Source organism: Lepidochelys kempii, chromosome 16 (genome assembly GCF_965140265.1).
Source record: "Lepidochelys kempii isolate rLepKem1 chromosome 16, rLepKem1.hap2, whole genome shotgun sequence".
Taxonomy (NCBI): domain Eukaryota; kingdom Metazoa; phylum Chordata; order Testudines; family Cheloniidae; genus Lepidochelys; species Lepidochelys kempii.
In genome coordinates, this window is record NC_133271.1 from 27,869,109 (window position 1) to 27,890,839 (window position 21,731).

A 21,731-nucleotide genomic window follows, 5' to 3' on the forward strand; every position below is an offset into this window, starting at 1 on the left:
GTGGTGGGTGGGAAGGGAAGAAGGATCTGCAAAGAGTGCATTGCATAGAGAGTTCAGCGTGGAAATACTCTTGCAGTGCCTGCCCATTTATCTGGACCCTCCAGTATCCCCATGAATGTCATGTCCCAGTTATGTTTCATCAATCGGGGTTTCACTGGATGGAGTACTCCACTGTATTGTGCTTAGCCAATAGGATTTATGCACTCAAGTGGTCTGTTCTGTTATGACTATGCCCATGTAGCCCCACATCAGTCTCAGCTGAGGTTGCCTGCGCACAATGAGAGGGGAATAGGTTTCAGTATTGTTTTATAGCTGATATTTGGTTGGGTTTTCATAGTGCTTTAGTACACACACTCTGTGATTCAGTTATCCATTACAGCGACAGAATATCGTCTCCAGGGAGACAACAGAAAGATATATTCATGTTGCAACCCCACACTATGCTTAACGCTGGAGAATGATGAGTGCAACTATGACATTTTGGTACCGAATAAGGTGTCTTAAATACAAAGGAAGGAGACAGGAAGAGTTCTTCATCTTCAGTCCCTGGTACTAGTCAATCACATACGGATATAAGACCATGAGAAGGCCAGAGGCTCCTCAATCCACTATGGGTCAGATCCTGCCTCTCTTGCTCTCATTCAAAGTACCTTACCCCTCAGCTGCTCCAGTTGTCACTCACAGCTGTGAATTCTATATGCGGGAAAAACCCATCAGAATGCTAGATTATTTTGTATCAACATTAGAACTCTCTTTTAGAGGTATACAGAGTCAAATTCTGCCACCCTTTCTCATGCTGAATACTCCCAGAGTTCCTGCCTTGTACAGAATTTATATCTGTGAGGGAGTCATGTGAAAGAAGGAGTTGATGGGGCTGTCAGAATATACCATTTACCCAACTGCTCTGAAACTCTAAGAATGGTAGGGTATATATTATACACCGTCAACTTCACCTATAGAATGGGATTTTCCAAAATGCCTAGAAAATTTAGGAATGAAAATCCTATTGACTTTCCATGGTACTTGTGCTCCTAAATCGCTCAGCTTTTGAAAATCTCACATTTACTAATCTGCAGTTAAAAAGCTTGATTTCAGGAAACCCAATCCACCGCAGTGTGTGTGTGTGTGATGCACATATGTGTGTAAATCAAGTAGGCATACATAAGTGGGCTTTGCTTATAAGGATCCCATTGAATGGTAATTAGAGAGCAATAGAGTTACCTCTCTGCACAAGTGCATATCTCCCCATTCTAAGGCACATCTGCCAGTGAGGAACTGGGACAGAGCGTCTCTGTATTTGCATATGAGAATGGCTCACCTTAGAATGTGCACAATTCTGCAGACTGCCGCTAAAAAGCACAAGGAAGTCCCTGATTGTTCGGAGCGGGTAATACGTTGTTGGGGGGTGAAACCCTGCCCTGGAATTTTTAACATAGTTCTATTGCTGCTACAATTGGAGCCTGATTAGGGTTGTTACCGTGGTTACAGCGCTATAGTTTTAGCTTTTAATCACCTTCTACGTTACATAGTATCTAACACTGCTAACAGAGTGCAGGGCTGTCACAGGCCTTGCTTTAAAGTATAATAGTGTGTTGGGCTTAATTGTGCAACAACATTTTTCTATTATATTTGAAAGTGTTTAATAAAGAATGGCACTGAAAAGCAAATCGGAGCGGCACGTGTTAATCGGTGTCTGTGTCATTGACTCCATTGGGTTATAGTGTTCACTTGGATTTGAGGATCAAATAGCAGGTTGCCCAGGTGGAGCCTTCAAACCAAACTCTGCTTTGTGCGGTTTGTGCATGTACAGTTGTGTCACTTACATACACAGGCCTTCACACTTACACACACACAAACAGAAGAGTAACCTTTAAAACTGTGTTTAAAAAGTGATTTAAAAACTAAACTAACCATGGATCTCTTTTTATTTCACTGCTCTCTTCTCTTCCTTTCTCTCCCCTCATTGCTTTTCCCTCTTGTCCCATGCTGCTTCTGTCTCTCTCCTTCCTGGTGGACTAACAGCAGCAGCATCTGGAAGCGGGGCCAATAGGAGCAGGTGTTTTGGGGCAGGCTGGGGAGCGTTCATCTCCTCTGAAGTTATTCTGGCTTCCCCATTGCACCTGGAGAATAGACCCTGGTTAAGTTAGGGAGTAGCTTGAAGACTTTGCCGAAGTCTTGGGCTGCATCTTGGGCTGTAGTAGGTGAAATGCTGCGGTTCCCTTCATAACTAAACTGCGGCTATCACTGAATAACGTTAGTGCACTTTAGAAACCAAAGGGACTACATGCCCAGTGAGACACGGCCCTTGCAAGCCGACTAAAATATCTGCTGCCTCATTCAAAGCACTTCAGGGCGAAAGATCAGAACATGGCCCTCAACAATTCCTCCTTTTAGGTCAGAGTGACTTTCTTCCAAAGGTGGTGATGGTGGGGAGGCTGATTTAAAAGTCAGGTAAATTGCTCTGATTTTGAATCTGATGCTCCATTCATTAATGACAGGTTTCAGAGTAACAGCCGTGTTAGTCTGTATTCGCAAAAAGAAAAGGAGGACTTGTGGCACCCACAGTATGCATCCGATGAAGTGAGCTGTAGCTCACAAAAGCTCATGCTCAAATAAGTTGGTTAGTCTCTAAGGTGCCACAAGTCCTCCTTTTCCATTCATTAAGGAGCTAGAAGGGCAATTTAACAGGATTCTCCCATGGAGAGTAAAAAGGTGAAGATTCACGTGCTAACATCCTATTCCCTTTGGTAAGATTTTTGAATTGCAACGTGTAAAATTCCCTCTGATTTCAGTGGGAAGCTTACCTGGTAAAGGTGTTTTGAATAGGGCCCTAGGAAACTCTGTTAAAAGCAAAATCCCATTTCTAGTGCTTCTGAGCTTGCTTCTTGCATCTGGATAAGGGAACTGCAGGTTGCCTGGGAGGTAAATAGCTGATGTAGTTTCAGGGCCCCCTCTTTTCAGCTGTACTCGCTCTTTGCTCAATCTGTTCATTCTTTGCTCTATCCAGCCTAGTTCCACTGGAGTGTATCAAATGGCACTAACTGTTATTTCCTGTGTAAGAATGCTTTTCTTATTGGCACTATTTTTGCCCCATGTCTGTGACTATGAACGCACTTCTTCTGGAATGAATACTTCAGCATATCCAGTTTGTTTCTCAAGGGTTGATTGTAAAATTACAGCTTTCTTTTCCGCTAGCAATGTGCTTTTGTACAGTATCAAATTGCATTAGTTATTTTTTCTTGCAGTATAAACATGGAATAACGGTGATACAATAAAGAGATCAGGTTTCTGACTGAAAAATAATTGCAAACAGATTTTCACATGGTAGTAGTACAATACAGGAATTCCTTTCCTGACCAACAGGCCTCTCAATATGGTGCTGAGATCATACACAGTCAGCAGAGTCTATTATTTTTGTTGAAGTCCTGCACACATTTAGACAGCCTCTTTACGATGGCAGTGGTTACTTCCAGGTTTCCTACAATTGCTTGCATATGGTCCTGAAAGCCACCTAGCACGCAGGTCATGTGCCCTTCATTTTCATTATGAATGAAGAGTAAAATGTGACGGTTATTGCCTGGCAGTACAAATGCACTGTTTTTGTTTTGTTTTTATTTTATTTTATTTTAGTTAGAAGCTCGATTAGGAGTGTCAGGAGTCCCATAACAAAGCAGGGCAAATATCTGCAGAGACACCTTGTTGAAAAAGGCAACCTGGCTTCTCAAAGGTTTGAAGAGGAAAATGGTTGTTTCTAATCAAGAAGTCCTGGAAAAGAATTCCCTGCTTTTACGTACCTCTTTTTGTTTAATTTTTTGTTGCTGACAGGTTTGATTCTCTCCTCAGTATCTCTTCATGCTCAGTTAACATCAGTGGGAAGGGGAGCGGCCCAGCTGGGCCCTGTTCAAGGGAGGGATGAATGAAGGTGGGTCCAAGAGAAATTCTGAAGTCAGAATGTTGCTAAGTTCAGGGATAGTTGACAAAAGCACAAAATAAAGTTTCAAGAACAGGATAAATTTACGTTTAACTGTTTTTTGGTCTTTAATGGTAGGCCTGTACCAATCCTCCACAATCAAGAAAGCTCATTTGCTTTTTGTAATTAAAATCACAGTCAAAAGAAGGAATGATTCAATGTGCCAATGTTTCGTGATGGAGAAACAAAAGCATTTTGCTCCTTGGTCAGGTGAATTTTTGAAGGTACCACTGGAAAAAGTTATTTTGATTCCACACTTACATGGTGCAGCCTTAACAGGGTTTCGAAATTAGGAGTGAATTGACAAAAACTTCAGTTTTCTCTGCAGCTGGGGGAGCTCCTTGCATGCTTCCTTCTGCTCATCCCCTAGTTTCTTACCAAAACTCCTACTTCGGATATTTATTTTCTATTCACATGAACCTTTTTGATAAGCTCCCTTCTCCAGGGCCATTTCTCACCCTCAGTTACTTCTGTTCACACTGGGCTGTGTTTGCCTGTGGGTGATGCAGCTGCACCTCTGGAAGCCGGAGAAGGCTTCTAATGCTCAGCCTGCTGCCCAGGAAACTGAATGGGAGAGGAAGAAGCTTAAGAGAGGCCCACAGCATGTAGTAACAGGAGCACTTATCCCATATCTGCTTAGCATGACCCTCTCTCCCATTCCAGAGATGATGAGGTAGGGGCTTCAGCCCGAGAGATGATACTCTTCCTCCACACAACAGCCTGGAGACTGCTGAAGAAAAGGGAAATGCAACCCTCCCACTCACATTACTACAGTTGAGTGGCAAGGATCTTGTCCCACAAGCATCTGACATAAGATTAGAAGAAGCTATTTGAACTTGAGTCTTTCTTACCACATTGGCTACACCAAGGAGGGTTAGGTGCTGATGGTTTTCGGACCCTTGCTTGTATAGGACAGCTAGTCTCTGGATTCCATCCTAATTTCTGGGGACCTATTGTTCAGTGAGGCCTGGCCTTTTCTCTTAAAATTTCCCACTACTGCAGCCCCATAATGGGGCTGGTGCCGCCAGCAACTGGCATTTTAACCACTGTGTTGCCTACACCTGCTGTATAGACTAGCTCGACAAGATGACAAGCTTCTGCACACAGTTCTGCCAAAGTAGCTAAGGCCTAACCAGCATCACCCACTCGTGTTCCCATCTCCCCCTCCAATCCCCAGGCTCTAACAGTGCATCTTAATCCTGCCTGCAGAATTGCTTTCTGTTCCAGGTCTGGGCTTCTGAACAGCTCTGACAAGGCACCTTAATCTTGAGCCACATATAGAGCCCTCCACAGTCTAATCTTAGGTTGTCTACACATCACTGCCAGTCCATCTTTGTCCTAGCCCAGCACCCACCCCCCCTTATTACTGTCTGGACTTCTTCAGTACCAAAATGCCAATTCTGTACAATTGTTGAATAGTGCTTTGTATTGCTGGCAAAATCCCTTTCAGTGACTAAGATGATATGTCTCAACTACATTGTAAACAAACGTATATGCAAATTAAATAACAAAATGAAAAATTGTTTAAAAGATTTTGTTCTTTCCCCAAATCACCTTAATTGTTCTTGCTTCATAGCTTCCTTTTTAACTTTTTATGTCTTTTATCCCATTCCATCTTGTCTCATCAGGTTATATCATTCACAAGACATTGTATCACATGGTGTAATGTGATTTTTTTTTCAATGTGAAATTCACCAAAGTGCAGTTTTCAGCAAAAAAAAAAAAAAAAAGTTAAAAAAATAAGCTTGATGTTGTAGAAAATTGCTAAGGGAAGGAAAAGGACATAAGGCAAAATCAGTGGCCAGCAGAGTTAAGGACAAGAATGAGTTGAAGGGTATTAGGAACAAAAACAATCTGAACAGTGGTACTGGCTGATTACTAGATAGAAATAATAGAATTGGCAATACTAATGCAGAAAAGGTAGAAGTGTTGAATAATTATTTCTGTTCTGTATTTGGGGAAAAACCCAGATGATGTAGTCATTTCATCTGATGATAATTAATATCCTCCTGAGTTACTATTGGAATGGAAAAAGTTTAAACAGCAGCTACTAAAATTAGACAATTTTAAGCAGCAGCTCCAGAGAACTTGCATCCAAGAGTTTTAAAAGAGCTGGCCGAGGAGCTCTCTGGACCATTAATGTTGATTTTTCAATAGCTTATGGAACACTGGGCCGAGTCCAAAAGACTGGAAGAAAGCTAATGAATTGTCAGTATTCTAAAAGGTAATGAGATGATCCGGGTAGGCTTATCAACCTGACATGGATCCTGGGCTAAATAATGTAGTGGCTGATATGAGTTTTGATTGATGAACTAAAGGAGTGTGATATAACTAATGCCAAGCAACATGAGTTTATGGAAAATAGGTTGACAGGCTATAACTTGATCTTTTCTTTGATGAGATTACAAATGTGGTTGATAAAGGTAAGTGTTGCTGTAATATATTTAGATGTATGTAAGGCATTTGACTTGTTCTAGGTTTTAATCAGAATGTCCTGCGGTACCAATACAAAATTAACCTGCACACATTAAATGGGATGAAACCCTGACTATCTGACATGTCTCAAGTTATAATTGTAAGTGGAGAATCGTCGTCAAGTGGGGGTATTCCCGGGGGAGTCCCACAGGGACTGGATCTTGGCCCCGTGCTCTTTAACATTTTTATCAATGACTGGGAAGAAAACATAAAATCATCGCTGATAAAGTCTGCGGATCACACAAAGATTGGGGGAGTAGTAAATAATGAAGAGGACAGGCTGCTGATATAGAGCAATATGGATCACTTGGTAAGCTCATCACTGCAAACAGTGTGTGTTTTAATATGGCTAAATGTAAAGTTATACAACTAGGAACAAGGACTGTTGGACTTACTCTAACCCAGGAAACAGTGACTCTGAGGGTATGTCTACACTACGAAATTAGGTCGAATTTATAGAAGTCGGCTTTTTTGAAATCGGTTTTATATATTCGAGTGCGTGTGTCCCCACAGAAAATGCTCTAAGTGCATTAAGTGCATTAACTCGGTGGAGTGCTTCCACAGTACCGAGGCAAGCGTCGACTTCCGGAGTGTTGCACTGTGGGTGGCTATCCCACAGTTCCCGCAGTCTCCGCTGCCCATTGGAATTCTGGGTTGAGATCCCAATGCCTGATGGGGTTAAAATATTGTCGCGTGTGGTTCTAGTACATATCGTCAGGCCCCCGTTCCCTCCTTCCCTCCGTGAAAGCAAGGGTAGACAATCGTTTCACACCTTTTTTCCTGAGTTACCTGTGCAGACGCCATACCACAGCAAGCATGGAGCCCGCTCAGCTCACGGTCACCGTATGTCTCCTGGGTGCCGGCAGACGCGGTACTGCATTGCTACACAGCAGCAGCAACCCATTGCCTTCTGGCAGCAGACAGTACAGTAGGACAGGTAGCCGTCATCGTCATGTCCGAGGTGCTCCTGGTCGCCTCTGTGAGGTCGATCAGGAGCGCCTGGGCAGACATGGGCGCAGGGACTAAATTTGGAGTGACTTGATCAGGTCATTCTCTTTAGTCCTGCAGTCAGTCCTATTGAACCATCTTATGGTGAGCGGGCAGGTGATATGGATTGCTAGCAGTCCTATTGCATCATCTTCTGCCGGGCAGGCAAGCGATGAGGATGGCTAGCAGTCCTATTGTACCATCTTCTGCCGAGCAGCCATGAGATGTGGATGGCATGCAGTCCTTCTGCACCGTCTGCTGCCAGCCAAAGATGTAAAAGATAGAGTGTATGAAAACAAGAAATAGACCAGATTTGTTTTGTACTCATTTGCAAATCCCCCCCCCCCCCATCTAGGGGACTCATTCCTCTAGGTCACACTGCAGTCACTCACAGAGAAGGTGCAGCGAGGTAAATCTAGCCATATATCAATCAGAGGCCAGACTAACCTCCTTGTTCCAATAAGAACAATAACTTAGGTGCACCATTTCTTATTGGAACCCTCCGTGAAGTCCTGCCTGAAATACTCCTTGATGTAAAGCCACCCCCTTTGTTGATTTTAACTCCCTGTAAGCCAAGCCTGTAAGCCGTGTCGTCAGTCGCCCCTCCCTGCGTCAGAGCAACGGCAAACAATCGTGCATCTGAGTTGAGAGTGCTGTCCAGAGCAGTCACAATGGAGCTCTCTGGGATAGCTCATGGAGGCCAATACCGTCGAATTGTGTCCACGGTGCCCCAAATTTGACCCGGCAAGGCCGATTTAAGCGCTAAACCACTTGTCAGGGGTGGAGTAAGGAAATCGATTTTAAGAGCCCTTTAAGTCGAAATAAAGGGCTTCATCGTGTGGACGGGTGCAGGTTTACATCGATTTAATGCTGCTAAATTCGAGCTAAAGTCCTAGTGTAGACCAGGGCTGAAAAAGACTTAGAGACATGGTGGATAATCAGCTGAATGTGAGATTCCAGTGCAATACAGTGACCACAAGGTCTAATTCGATCGTTGGCTATATAAACGGGAATCTGAAGTAGGAGCAGGGAGGTTATATTACCTCTGTATGAGGCAGTGGTGCAACTTTCCAGTGTCCATAATTCAAGCAGGGTGGCGATAAATTGAAGAGGGTTCAGAGAAGAGCCATGAGACTGATTAAAGGATTAGCAAACCTGCCTGATAGTGAGAGACTTGAGCTTAACAAAGAGAGGGTTAAGGGGTGACTTGCTCATAATGTATAAGTAACTCTTTGGGGAACAAAAATTTGATAATGGGCTCTTCAATCTAGCAGAAAAAAGGTATAACAAGATCTAGAAGTTGAAACTAGACAAATTCAATCTTGAAATCAGGTACAAATTGTTAACAATAAGGGTAACTAACCACTGGAACAATTTATGAAAGATTGGGGTGGACTTTCCATCACATACAATTTTTAAATCAAAACTGGATGTTTTTTCTAAAAGGTGTGTTCTAGTTCAAACAGGAAATTCAGGGAATTCCTATGGCCTGTGTGCTGCAGGAGCTCAGACTAGATCACATTCTGGCTTTATAATGCACGAAACTATCATTACGTAAATAAATAAATGGATGTGGTACTGCTAAAAAATATGAATAGCCCTGAGTATTAGTGGGAATGAACAGAATTAGCCCCAGGAGAAGGGAACTGTGTTTGAATTTCCCTATTTTAAAAAAAAAATTCTCTCACTCTTCGAGATCACATATCAGCTTCTTGAAGGACATGAATTGTTCTAACAGGTTTGTTTGGCAATCCCTGCTCTGCTGTAAAGTCAGTGGTATGCAGGATCTGGGATTCCATAGTATCTGAGTATGTCTTGCAAAACACGTTTTAACTGTGGCATCTTCACAATACTTACAAAATCCTGTTTTTTAAAATTGTCAGTGTTTTTTCCCTCCCCAAACCTGTAGCATCTGGCAGTAGAAAAGTACAGTAGGACTGGCTGGCACCATGGTGCAGAGCATCGAAGAATTCCATATTGTGACAACACATCAAAATAAATTGCTGTCAACAGACCAAAACACCAAGTGCTGTGATTCTATCTGACGTGTGAAGACTCAGACAGGCTGTCTTGACAAGTTGTGGTGGAGCACCTGCAATTGGCAGAAGACAGTGATATAAATCTGATTTGCCTGATATGCAGCACCTAGATATAGTTAATGTGGGTGACAATAACTCTGCGTAAAATTTTCAAGACACAGATCTGATTTTTTGTGCTGTTTTTTCCCCTCTCTGATAATAGTTCTGCTTCCATTCTCTTCTCAGGGCTTGCCTGGAAATAATTGTGAATAATAAACTGTATTTTAAAAATGTAATAACAAATTTAGGTTTGATTCAACTTCTTTTTAGTATTAAAAAGGCAGTCTCCCTCTCAGCTGCTCAAGGCAAAAGATATGCAGTGAAATTTTTTTTAAACTAATAATAATAAAAAACAGAATGGAGGTTGTATTAATTTCCTAACTTCAGCCAAAATATTGAAAATAGTAGGTTAAAAGTCATGAGTTACAATAAATCTTCCCTGAACTGTATGCCATTTTAAGCTTCTAGATGAGGAAAAAATCATTGACTAGGTGGTTAATTTTTACCTTTCGTTACCAATAAATGGTGATTCTTTACTTCAGCAGCATATCTCACAGCTCATTTACAAATGTGTAAAACATTTCTTGACTCCAGAGTTTAATTATTGGAACTTAACGCTATCTGCCCTGTTTCAGCCCGTACTTACAAACATGAACGTGGTATATTTCATCCTGACGCTGGCAGGTACTAGAAAACAATAATGCATATATAGATTTGACTTTCTATCTATCATTTTCCCATATGCATATCTGAAGTCTTGAGATTTGAAACCTTTTTGTGTGCAGCTGTGGAAAACAACTTTGGGTATCATGGCTCCTGTCAAAATCAAACAAGCAGAAGAATAACTTTCTTGCTGGGGCTTTTTGCTTTCATGGCTAAAACAATCTGCTTCACGTAGTTTCGAGTTTATTAGATGTACCCTGTGGCCAATTCCCAAAGTAGACTCCTGTGGCAAAATGTTGTTGTTCGGATTTGAGTACCCCATGACAAATGGATTTTAGTATACAGGGTGGGAACCGTCCTTCCATAAGTATAGAAATCTGCTTAATTTCCGATAGTCTCAAACTGTGGCTCTCCTGTTTCTGTTTCCTGTCCAGATCATTAGATATTGTGTTCAAAGAGTGAAATTAAAAAAAAAAAAAGTCCATTTATTCCGTTACTGTCGCTTGTATTAGTGGAAAATCTGGGGCTATGATGTAACAGATCAAAAATCTTGCAAGATGTTCAGAAACTGCTAACCTGGAGAACTTTGGAAAACCTCACTGTCCACTCTGAAAAGCTTTAAGGGTAGAAAAGAGGTTTTTGAAATTACCATTTGTTCTTGTCTGTATTGTTATTTTATCCCTTAAAGGCTGCTAATGAGAAATAGAGCCTCATTATGATTTTAAGGATGAGAAAGGAAGGCTTTTAATTAATGATATGTAAATGGTCTTGAATTGATTATGTTAGAATATCAAGAGAGATGGGTAGAAGCTGTGGTGTAATATATTTTAATTAAGAATTAATTAAAAATGATGGCAATTTCATAAAGCCTCACAGAAAATAGTAGAATTTACTTTCTGTCAGGAGTAAATTAGCCAGTGATTAAATAAAAGGCCTGCATTAATAGTGGAGTTATTTTTAAACTGAGCTATGAAGAATTGTTTAATTTTCCCTAAATAAGTGAAATAAGAATGTAATATTTGCAAATGAGCTTTGTAAATGATGGCAGAAAGCAAACTTAGTGTTCTTCCCCTTTTGCACTCTCCCTATGTCATGGAGATCTTTGCAGCGTGATTTCTTTTTTCATGGCAGACTGTAGAGGTGCAGTGTTTTTAAAGGAAATGGCTTCACGCGATCCAGACACAATTAGTACAGTTGTATGGTTAGTGTGAGTGGTTGGCACTGGGCGCACGAGAGAGCTCTCCCTCACAGTAGCTGGAGCAGAATCACTTCTGCCTGAGTTCTGTCCTTCCAGCCCTGTGTTGCACACTTCCCAGCTACCCTGCGGGGTAGGGGAGACTCCTACTGTATAAAACCAAGGGCTGGGGAAACCATATGAATCTGACATTCAAGGGAAAACCCATTCACATGAGATTATTTTCTATGGTTCCTTCCTTCCTTTTTTGTCCCTCTCTTTCTCCAGTAACCCCCATCTGTATGTTTCCAGGGCTTTATTAGTCCTAGTACCAATTCTTTTCTGTGGCGAGCAGGTGAACTTTACTGTAAATTCCCTGATAATGAGCCGTATGGTTGTAGCACACCTGTTCAGTAACTCCCTGTGTGTCTGTCTGGATGCTCACCCATCACTATGGAATCAAAATACTAGTGAAGAGAGATGCTTTGTCATCAAGATTCAAAGCTGCTCAGGCAGAGCCCAGTTGATTTCTAGTCTCGATTCCTTTATCTTCTCAGCCTCAGCCACACATGGCTCCAGCTATGCACTGGAAGATTTTGTTTCTCAAATAATCTGGAAAGTTACTGGCTATAGTTCTGATTCTGCAAACCTTAGTCATGTGAATAAGATGAGCCTGATCAGAACCTACGTGCTGGGGTCATCTCTGTGCCAATCTGTCTGCCATTTCTCTTTGTAAAATCATTCTCTAGTGCTTTGAAAAGATTTTGTTTGGCCAAACAGAATAAAGTTGTTTCTATCAGATTCATTTTCAGGCTTAGCAGTTATCCAAGCCCACAACTCAGACTGCTGGGGGGAGTAGACAGATAGAGACAAGCGAGCACCAGCTGGAGAGAGGCGAGCATTCTAACTGATGCCCTATTTAACAAAGAAAAGACCAGTAGCTGTGAAGTTTTCCACATGCATTTACACACATCTGCTCTACTGTCAATCTCTTCTCCGCATGGCTACGGCCTCCCTCCGCCACCCCACGTGGGGTGATGGGTGCCTTGCTGTGAACGTGAACCCGGCTCAGCTGTGAACCCAGGCCGTTCAGCTCTGGGAAATAGGCATATCCACAACAAAAAGGGTGAAAAAAGTTCAGCACTTAGGTTTTTTTCGAGGTCTGTGGGTGGCTCTGGCCAAGCAGCAGCAGTTGCTGCATGTTATGTGGGCTCCATGCACTTGTGTATGTTATTCAGTAAATGGGTTTCATGTACTTGTTTAGTCTGCTATTCAATAAAGAGCATTACCATAGCAACTGCTCCATCACATGGTATACACTCATGCTGTCTCTGAGATAAAGAGCACATTTTAAGCAGCATATTCTTAATGCCCATGTCCCAATATGCATGTTTTGATTTTTGTGATAAGCAATCAGGCCTTCTCAGTGTCTCCCAAACCCTGTGCATCTAGAGTGATTTCTTTTTTCTTCATCTTTTTCATTTGTAGATGCTCATGTGCAAATAATGAAATATTGGTTAGTTCAAGACACAGTATGTACATTGTGTCAATGAGATGTAGGAGTTTTTTGTGTTGGGAACTTAGGAGCTTCCATATTCTTGGTGCATCTGGATCAGCATTGTTCTTTCAGCAATGCCTGATGCTTCAGAGGAACCTGAAATTGCTCCTGTATTGTGCACTGATTTGAGAGGACAGTCTTTCTAGGGAGGGTATGTTTGGTAGCTTCTCAGAGGTTAAATATGTCCCCACTGTGATGTGCCTTCTCTCACTGGCCTGTGAGATTGGGTGTTTGGTGGTTGGTCTCAAATCCCAGTCTCCTACATGGCAGCACACCATGCTGTGGCTATCCCATAGGGCCAGCTAAAAGCAGCCTGCTTCACCAATACATCCAAATGGGTAAAGCAGCGCAGAACAGATTTTACTACGAGGCAGTGCCAACCAATGCTTTGGTTAAGGGTCTGCTTGTTTCTTGGTCATAAACTGCTTAGTATCCGGATTTTAATGTGTAGCAAATAAATGAACATCATAGACTGTGGAGTGGGGAAAGTGTAGCTGTGGAGAAATAACGTGTAAACGTCTGCATGCTGCTTCCCTTTACAACAGGAGGTTTGACTGTGCCCCATTTTGGCACCGGCTCTGGAATTTGTTTTCTAAAATATGAGTAACTGAGAAAGTTCTTCACAACTCACTGCCCAGCCTTGGAAGAAAGGCTGCCAAAGTATGTGAGACCATAAGAAATGTTGTTAAATTGAGTAAAAGCCCATTGGAGCATCAGGGTGCATTCCCTTTTAAGTACTCTGTTCCCCACATGATGGTATCTAATTGTTTCTTGAATGATCTTGGTGTTTCTGCCTCACTAAACTTGCCTGCTAGGCCATTCCACATTCTCTGCATGAAAAAAGGGCTTCCCAACTTAGCCTCTAAATGTGTTTCCTAGTTTCATTTATGCCTTGTCTTTTTGAGGTCTAAATTTCAATGTGTTTAATGATTTTCTCAGATATTTGGAATGTTTTCTGCTCGTGCTTTTAACCTGTAGTTTAATCAGGAGTGAGCGTGGTACCGTGTTTGTTTGCGGTATTCCCTTAACACCAGCATAGGTCCGTCCTGCTGTCCAAGTCCGCTTACGCTGTGGTGCTCCATGTAGTTGGTGAAGGCCATAAAACACAATCATGGTAATATCAACTCAGACCAATACTTCAGGTATCTTATAACACATCTCATTGGGAACATGATTTCTCCAGTGCTTCTATGTCTCATAGTGATTAGCTCAGCGAACCCCGCCAGTGTACAAACACACAAATCTGAATGGTTTCAGAGTAGCAGCCGTGTTAGTCTGTATTCGCAAAAAGAACAGGAGGACTTGTGGCACCTTAGAGACGAACAAATTTATTTGAGCATAAGCTTTCGTGAGCTACAGCTCACTTCATCGGATGCATTCGATGAAGTGAGCTGTAGCTCACGAAATCTTATGCGCAAATAAATTTGTTCGTCTCCAAGGTGCCACAAGTCCTCCTTTTCTTTTTACAAATCTGAATGAAGCCTGGATTGCAGTATTTTACATTAAAGGCTGGAGGTGTACGTTGTTTGATGGGTTTGTGAAGAATTCTGGGCCTGGTCAATAGCCCATGGAAGTCAGTGGAAAGACTCCCACTAGCTTCAATGGGCTTTGGATCAGGCCTGTTGTTCTCAGAAGACAACGTGCATCTGATCCTCAAAGCATGTCTGTCCCTTGTCGTGCTCCTCGTCTTTCAGTGGCCATGATGGGCCCATGGCACAAAGCAGCAGCATCAGAGTACTCGGGTAATAAGACCTTTTCTCTCAGGTTTAGTAGTTTGTCATACATGTAGGAACCTGCTGGGCTGTGGGGGTGCCTTGTCCTCTTTACCGGACTCCCCTACGTGGCGTATTAAATACAGAATGTTGATGCCATGGTGGTAAACCGTCTACTCTTCTGAACAAAGGAGGGAAGAATTAGTATTCCTTTCAATTACCCAACCATCTGAATTACTTGCCCAATATTCAGGTTTGCTATTAGCTGCCCAAGTCATTTGGAGATCTGCCAAACAGACCTTGGGACCATCTTTTCAGCTGGAAAACAAACAGGAAAACCTGATCACAAATGCACCACAGTGCTTCCCCAAACATCAGCTATACCCTAGGATCACACGCTGCTGCTAGGGGATGAGGAACCGGGAACTTGGGGAGGGGAAGGGTGGAATAACACTGTGCAGACCAGCTCTTGCATCCCTTTCTGTTGTCATGCAGTTGTAATGGGTGTTGGGCCTGTGGAAAGGGGAAGGGAAGTAGGTTCTTATACCATTGGGCTCTGAGTGATGATGCCAGTGTTCCTTTAAAATACTCATCCGACAGTGCTGGAGACATGGGCTTGCTCTCCTGGACATGTGCTGCATTCTGAGCTTGGATCACTAGTGGCATTTGGTACTGTGATAACAGGGGCACCATTAGGATAAAGGCATATCCTCTCAGACTGGCTTAGTGCAAGTTTGGGTCCAAAGAGAGGTCGAGGGTGGACTCTAGTACCAGTCTCAGGGATGGCAGCAATTCTCTCTCTTTTCAGGTCTGAGTCATTTTCGCTTGGTTGCCATTCAGCGTGGTACGAGGGGGAGAGCTGTGCAGTGTAGATTCTGAAAAGTCCAGTTAAAAAACCCCAAATGCATGAAAAGATTATGGGCCGACTTCTAGAGAAAGGAGCATACAAGTGCACTCCTGCAAACCAGGAACTGGCAGCAGGTGGCCACCCAGATCCTGGCTGGCCCACGTGAAAAACACGGAGAGGCCATTCCACATCCCCTCCCCGGCAGGATACACAGAAAGACATCACAGGGCGTGGCTTGTGGAGCAGGGCCATGGGCCACATGTTTATTTGCATGTCTCCCCTGCCCCTTGCTACGGACTCAAAGTAGGAATGGAGTGCTCAGTGGAGCTGCTCACGCCAGGATCCAGGGGCACATTACCATGGCTTTTGTAGCAGGTCTGTTCCCCTATCTGTGAGGTATTTACATCACTTCCCCTGCATACTGGCCAGTGTACAGTATGTGTGTGTGGATCTTATTCGCTGGTTCTTGCCTCATGGAGCGAGAGGTCCCTAGGCTCCCATCCACAGTCCCAAAACACAGAGCGCTTTATTGTAAAAACGTCCTTGATCAATCAAATGCCCCAAACACCTACACTGATTTGTAGCTAGGACAAGATCTGACAGGAGAAGCTCAAGTCTTCCAGTTGCATAAGATGAAGAAAAAAAAAACCTACCCAACTGGTTTATGTTACCTAGAGTGAAGTACAAGCCACAAATGGCTAATAAAGATTTGTCATAACAGAGGCCCTATAAGCAGAAGGAAAGTAATAGTTTACGGCTCTTGTGCTATCTGGCACCATTCATTAGTGTAGTCTGTGCTAGTAATAAAATTTTACAGGTTGATCATTTAAATGCAAGGTTAGAAATAAACTTGATGATCCAACTGGAAAAGTAACAGGGACTGGTCAGTCTGTCTCTCCCCGCCTTCCCCCCCAATATCAATATATCAAGTGACATTAGACAAAACACACCAGCTTAGGCTATAGTTAAACAGTTTACTCATAGTGAGAGGTTATTGATCACTAGGGCTTCAAACCCAATACGGAGTTGGCAATACGGGGTGGGAGGAAAGGAAGTGTGCATTGTAGTTGTGGGAAAGCAGAGTTGCTGCATAATTCTAACAAGCATTCCTCATTTTTGTTTGCTCTTTTATTAAAAGTGCCCTGAACCCTTTGATGTGATAGAGAAAATCAGCAACACAGGTCTCCCTGGTTGTTCAAGGATAAGCAGCAAACTTGCTTCCTACACCTATCTTGATCAGTGAGAAAATGTCTGGTATCGAAACCACATGGAGCGAGTGTAGCTGTAGGGTGATCCCTTGAGAGCCTGTTTGATTGGAGCTGGGAGTTCTGTATTGAAAGAGGAGGGAGACAGACAGGTTGTTTGAAAAAATTCCCTTTAGACCAAACGTTTATGTTGGAGCTGAGCTACAAACACCCCCCATGTAAGAAGTGCACCTTTATCAGTTTTCTAGGTAAAATGCTGTCCTTTAGAATATAATGTGTACCCCGCCTAGTTAATCCTTTGGTCATATCTTTCTGCAGCTCATTAGCATTAATTGTGCACCCAGTACTGTTGTTATCAAGCTAATTAAGCTTTATGCTTTCAATACCAGGCTTTGTTTTTCTTTAACCCCTTTCTTCTTGTTTCTTTTGGAAGCAATCCTGCAAGGTGCTCATACCAGGCAGGATTGTGCCGGTCTGTGTGGGTGTAACTGGGGAGAGGTCAGGTGATTTTGCATCACTTGGTTCTTGGTACAATGGGTACAGATTGCAGGTTGGTAAATGGTGTGTTTTGAGCGGATTATACAGTCAGTGAGGAAAGGGGACGAATCCCCACTCAGACCTCTGGGAGTCTCATTTAAACCTGCCTACTACAGCAGGTTGCTCTGATATGAAAGGCAGAGCCAATCCCTGTTCGCAATCTTCCATAGGCAGTGCACCATTTGCTGAGCAATCTCAACATTTACGTTAGTAATTAGGGGATGTTTAATTAAACATTCGGCGTGTATCATCTGCAAGTTTTGGTGTAAGGATATAACACACGTTAAACATTAATATAAGGGTAATTTTGGCTGGTTCAACAGCTTGCTTTTAAGTTTTCTATTGACAGCCAAACTATTGGGTTTAATGCCAAGCTTCATGTTGCAGCTTATCTTTCCTTCATTAAAATTAAAATTTGAGCAACAACACAGAAATATCTTGTAGTTGTCCTGGAAGAGGAGAAGCAGAAGCTCAAGCGATGGTTGTTTAATATGATTATAATTGGAGAGTTAAAGCCTTGTGATCTATTTGCAGACTGGGTCGGAGCTGGCGCTGCTGTGTGGCAGCCGAGCCCCAGGTGCCTGGCCAAGCATCCCTTGCCGACATCTGGAACCAGTTGCAATACATCACTGTCAAAACTGCTTTCTCGACGTATCTGCATTTACACATTAGTTACCCACGCAGCACTCATCAAAAAAGCTGAACAATCTTGACATGGTGTCCCTTGTGGGACTGCAAAGGTGAGCTGAAGTTGGGAGGCAGTGTCTCGCGTCACTGTCTGCTGCGCTTTTACAACAGGAAGCCTGATTAAAACTGAAAGGAAAAATTTATCCTCAGCTTCTGCTTTGTATCATTTTTGCCTACATAAAGGATATGTTGGTTCACATGGAACATCTATAATATGGGCCTTCAGATGCATTTAGTACTCATTGTTTGTTTCTACTGTGGAGTAATACTGCACTGGACGGGGCAATTGGGAGGAACTGTTCTGGGGTGTCTTGGAGTCTTTTATTAGTGGAAGAATTTCCTTCCAGCTTGTTTTTCGCTATTTATCTTTTAGGAGATGTTTTTAATTTTAGAACTTGTCTGTGCTTTATTCAGGTTTGCACTCAAGGGACTGATACACTGGGGATGAAGGGAGATTATCTAAATGGGGGTATTACAAAATTAGCCAATATTTGTCACTGCATTGAAATTAACAACACTGACATCTGCCAGTAATGAGAATGGAAAGGAAACCTGACTGAAGATTTGCACAAGTGGGCTACTAGTTAGAAGCTATATTTGAGGAGCAGAAATCATCAAATGCATTTCCTATATAATATAAATTAACTGCTTTAGAAAGTTCCTCTTTAGAGCAAGGGTTCGTCAGGGGTATAATGTGAAATATTGATTTTATTTATCTGTGCATTTGAAAATGTCCCTGTTGGTCCACTCACATGTGCATTTACAATACAGACATCAGGGTCTTGGGTAAGGCTACAATTTAGGTGTGGATATTTTTAGTATATTTCATGGCAAAGGTCTGGGGAAAAATTGTAGCCATGGAAGGAACACCAACTAATGTAGTTTTCACTCCATCAACGTGCACGGAGTCCAGTGGGGGAACTGAAAGGTGAGGCCTGGGTGGGGCAGCTGGAGAACAAGCCCCTCCCACACTCACTCTGCAGTGGCAGCTCCTGGGCCCAGCTTTCCGCTCCAGGGATGCAACCTGGCACACAGGATCACAGCACCACTCAGGCCCCATTTACAGAGGGAAGGACGGGCCACGCTAGGTCGCATTGCCACTCAGTCTGGGGGCCTAATCACATGGGTTTTTTTCAGGCATTTCTAAGATTTCATGGACTTCATTCAAATTCATTATTTCCATGCCCACTGTGACCTCCGTGACAGAACTGCAGCCCAAGCTAAACCAGAGCTAATGTGTGCAAACTAAATAACTCCTCTAAGAAACCACCACACTTGGGCAGGCTCTGGGGGACCAGCTGGGGAGCCAGGTCTAGAGCTGGGGGGTCTCTTGCGGAGGATGCTTGCATCAGCCTCACCACATTCAAATCCGGGGCCTGCCAGCGTAGTGTCCCAACTTGCAGCGGGTGCACCACGTGGCAAGGCTTACCCAGGCCCTCTGATGGGGAAGGGCTGGTTGCTGGTTGTCAGGGGTCGTTTCAGAGCACACTGCAGTGGTGCAATGTGGAGGTCACAGAGGGCTGGGGAACTGAGGCCCATAGCCTACAGCAACGGTCAGAACCTCCCTGCCAGCTGCAGCTGCAAATAAAGCACCATTGGCCACTTCTGCTTTCTAGGCATCCACAGCCAGCTCAGGATTAAATGGGATCCCAAGGCAGCAGAAGTCAGGCATGGACCGAGGAGACAGTCGCCAGCTCTGCGAGCCCCAGCTTGCGTTACCTCCGTCTTATTGGGGCCAAGCTTCAGGCAGCTAGCTCTCATCCGAGCCCCAATTCCTGCACCGCACCACCCGTGCCTGATGAAAGGTGGATGCAGAACTGTATAAGTAGGGGCATAGCGAGCAGATCGAGGGACGTGATCGTTCCCCTCTATTCGACATTGGTGAGGCCTCATCTGGAGTACTGTGTCCAGTTTTGGGCCCCACACTTCAAGAAGGATGTGGATAAATTGGAGAGAGTCCAGCGAAGGGCAACAAAAATGATTAGGGGACTGGAACACATGAGTTATGAGGAGAGGCTGAGGGAGCTGGGATTGTTTAGCCTGCAGAAGAGAAGAATGAGGGGGGATTTGATAGCTGCTTTCAACTACCTGAAAGGGGGTTCCAAAGAGGATGGCTCTAGACTGTTCTCAATGGTAGCAGATGACAGAACGAGGAGTAATGGTCTCAAGTTGCAGTGGGGGAGGTTTAGATTGGATATTAGGAAAAACTTTTTCACTAAGAGGGTGGTGAAACACTGGAATGCGTTACCTAGGGAGGTGGTAGAATCTCCTTCCTTAGAGGTTTTTAAGGTCAGGCTTGACAAAGCCCTGGCTGGGATGATTTAACTGGGAATTGGTCCTGCTTCGAGCAGGGGGTTGGACTAGATGACCTTCAGGGGTCCCTTCCAACCCTGATATTCTATGATTCTATGATTCTATGAGTGTCAGCAGCATCCTGATGCCACTGCTACCCTCACATGCCTCTCTCTCACATGCGGGGGGTGTAATGGGAAGAAACCCTGTGATTCTCACAGGAGCCAGCCCTTGGGGCAGGTTAGCAATGGCCCAATATTAAGCTCTGGGTCCTGTCAGAGACTGAGGAGCAGAACCACAGAGAGACAGGAAATGCCTTCTCCATGCATGGATATTTATTTTACTTAGCTTACTGACAGGCATTCCATAGCACCCCATGGTTCCTGAGTGTCTAGGTTGGTACTTTCTACACAACTTATCATCACTGGAAACCAAACACAGAGCTATAAGAACAGGGAAAGTACTACAGATGCTATTTTCTGGGGTTACTCCCAGCTTTTCTTCATGCTCATTCATCACATCTACCCTAGTGTGAAGGAGAAAGTGCCCTGCCTAGGGGTGGAAGGGTCCTCATGGTGCTGTGAATGTCCCTTTCTGAAGGCCCTGACCAGAATCCACTTTAAATCCACGCTGTGTCTCTGCCGGTGAATCACCACCCCCCTGTGTCCAGCTGAGAATGCGCTGTCCAGCACATCCAGCTGAGCACAGGTGTGTGATTTTGTATGTACCATCTAGCCCAATGAACAATTGTTTTCCTAGTGCAGAGAGTGCGGGAAGGTTCATCTTTTCTTGACCTGCTGCTCACAAACCGGGTAGAATTAGTGGGGGAAGCAAAAGTGGATGGGAATCTGGGAGGCAGTGACCATGAGTTGGTTGAGTTCAGGATCCTGACGCAGGGAAGAAAGGTAAGCAGCAGGATACGGACCCTGGACTTCAGGAAAGCAGACTTCGACTCCCTCAGGGAACGGATGGCCAGGATCCCCTGGGGGACTAACATGAAGGGGAAAGGAGTCCAGGAGAGCTGGCTGTATTTCAAGGAATCCCTGTTGAGGTTACAGGGACAAACCATTCCAATGAGTCGAAAGAATAGTAAATATGGCAGGCGACCAGCTTGGCTTAACGGTGAAATCCTAGAGGATCTTAAACATAAAAAAGAAGCTTACAAGAAGTGGAAGGTTGGACATATGACCAGGGAAGAGTATAAAAATATTGCTCGGGCATGTAGGAATGATATCAGGAGGGCCAAATCGCACCTGGAGCTGCAGCTAGCCAGAGATGTTAAGAGTAACAAGAAGGGTTTCTTCAGGTATGTTGGCAACAAGAAGAAAGCCAAGGAAAGTGTGGGCCCCTTACTGAATGAGGGAGGCAACCTAGTGACAGAGGATGTGGAAAAAGCTAATGTACTCAATGCTTTTTTTGCCTCTGTTTTCACTAACAAGGTCAGCTCCCAGACTGCTGCGCTGGGCATCACAAAATGGGGAAGAGATGGCCAGCCCTCTGTGGAGATAGAGGTGGTTAGGGACTATTTAGAAAAGCTGGATGTGCA

General features: G+C 43.7%; 1 protein-coding gene across 8 annotated transcripts in view; it reads left to right on the forward strand.

Annotated features, from left to right (window-relative positions):
- Positions 1-21,731, forward strand: part of PBX3 (PBX homeobox 3) — a 165,300-nt gene that overhangs the window by 37,056 nt on the left and 106,513 nt on the right. Inside the window, exon 1 of one of the 8 annotated variants that reach the window (XM_073314198.1) lies at positions 10,153-10,194. The exons of the other annotated variants lie outside the window; for them this stretch is intronic. Coding sequence (XP_073170299.1) covers positions 10,161-10,194 — 34 coding nt within the window. The 5' untranslated portion in view covers positions 10,153-10,160. Of the gene's footprint in view, positions 1-10,152; positions 10,195-21,731 lie in introns of those variants that run through there. 8 annotated transcript variants of the gene reach the window in all.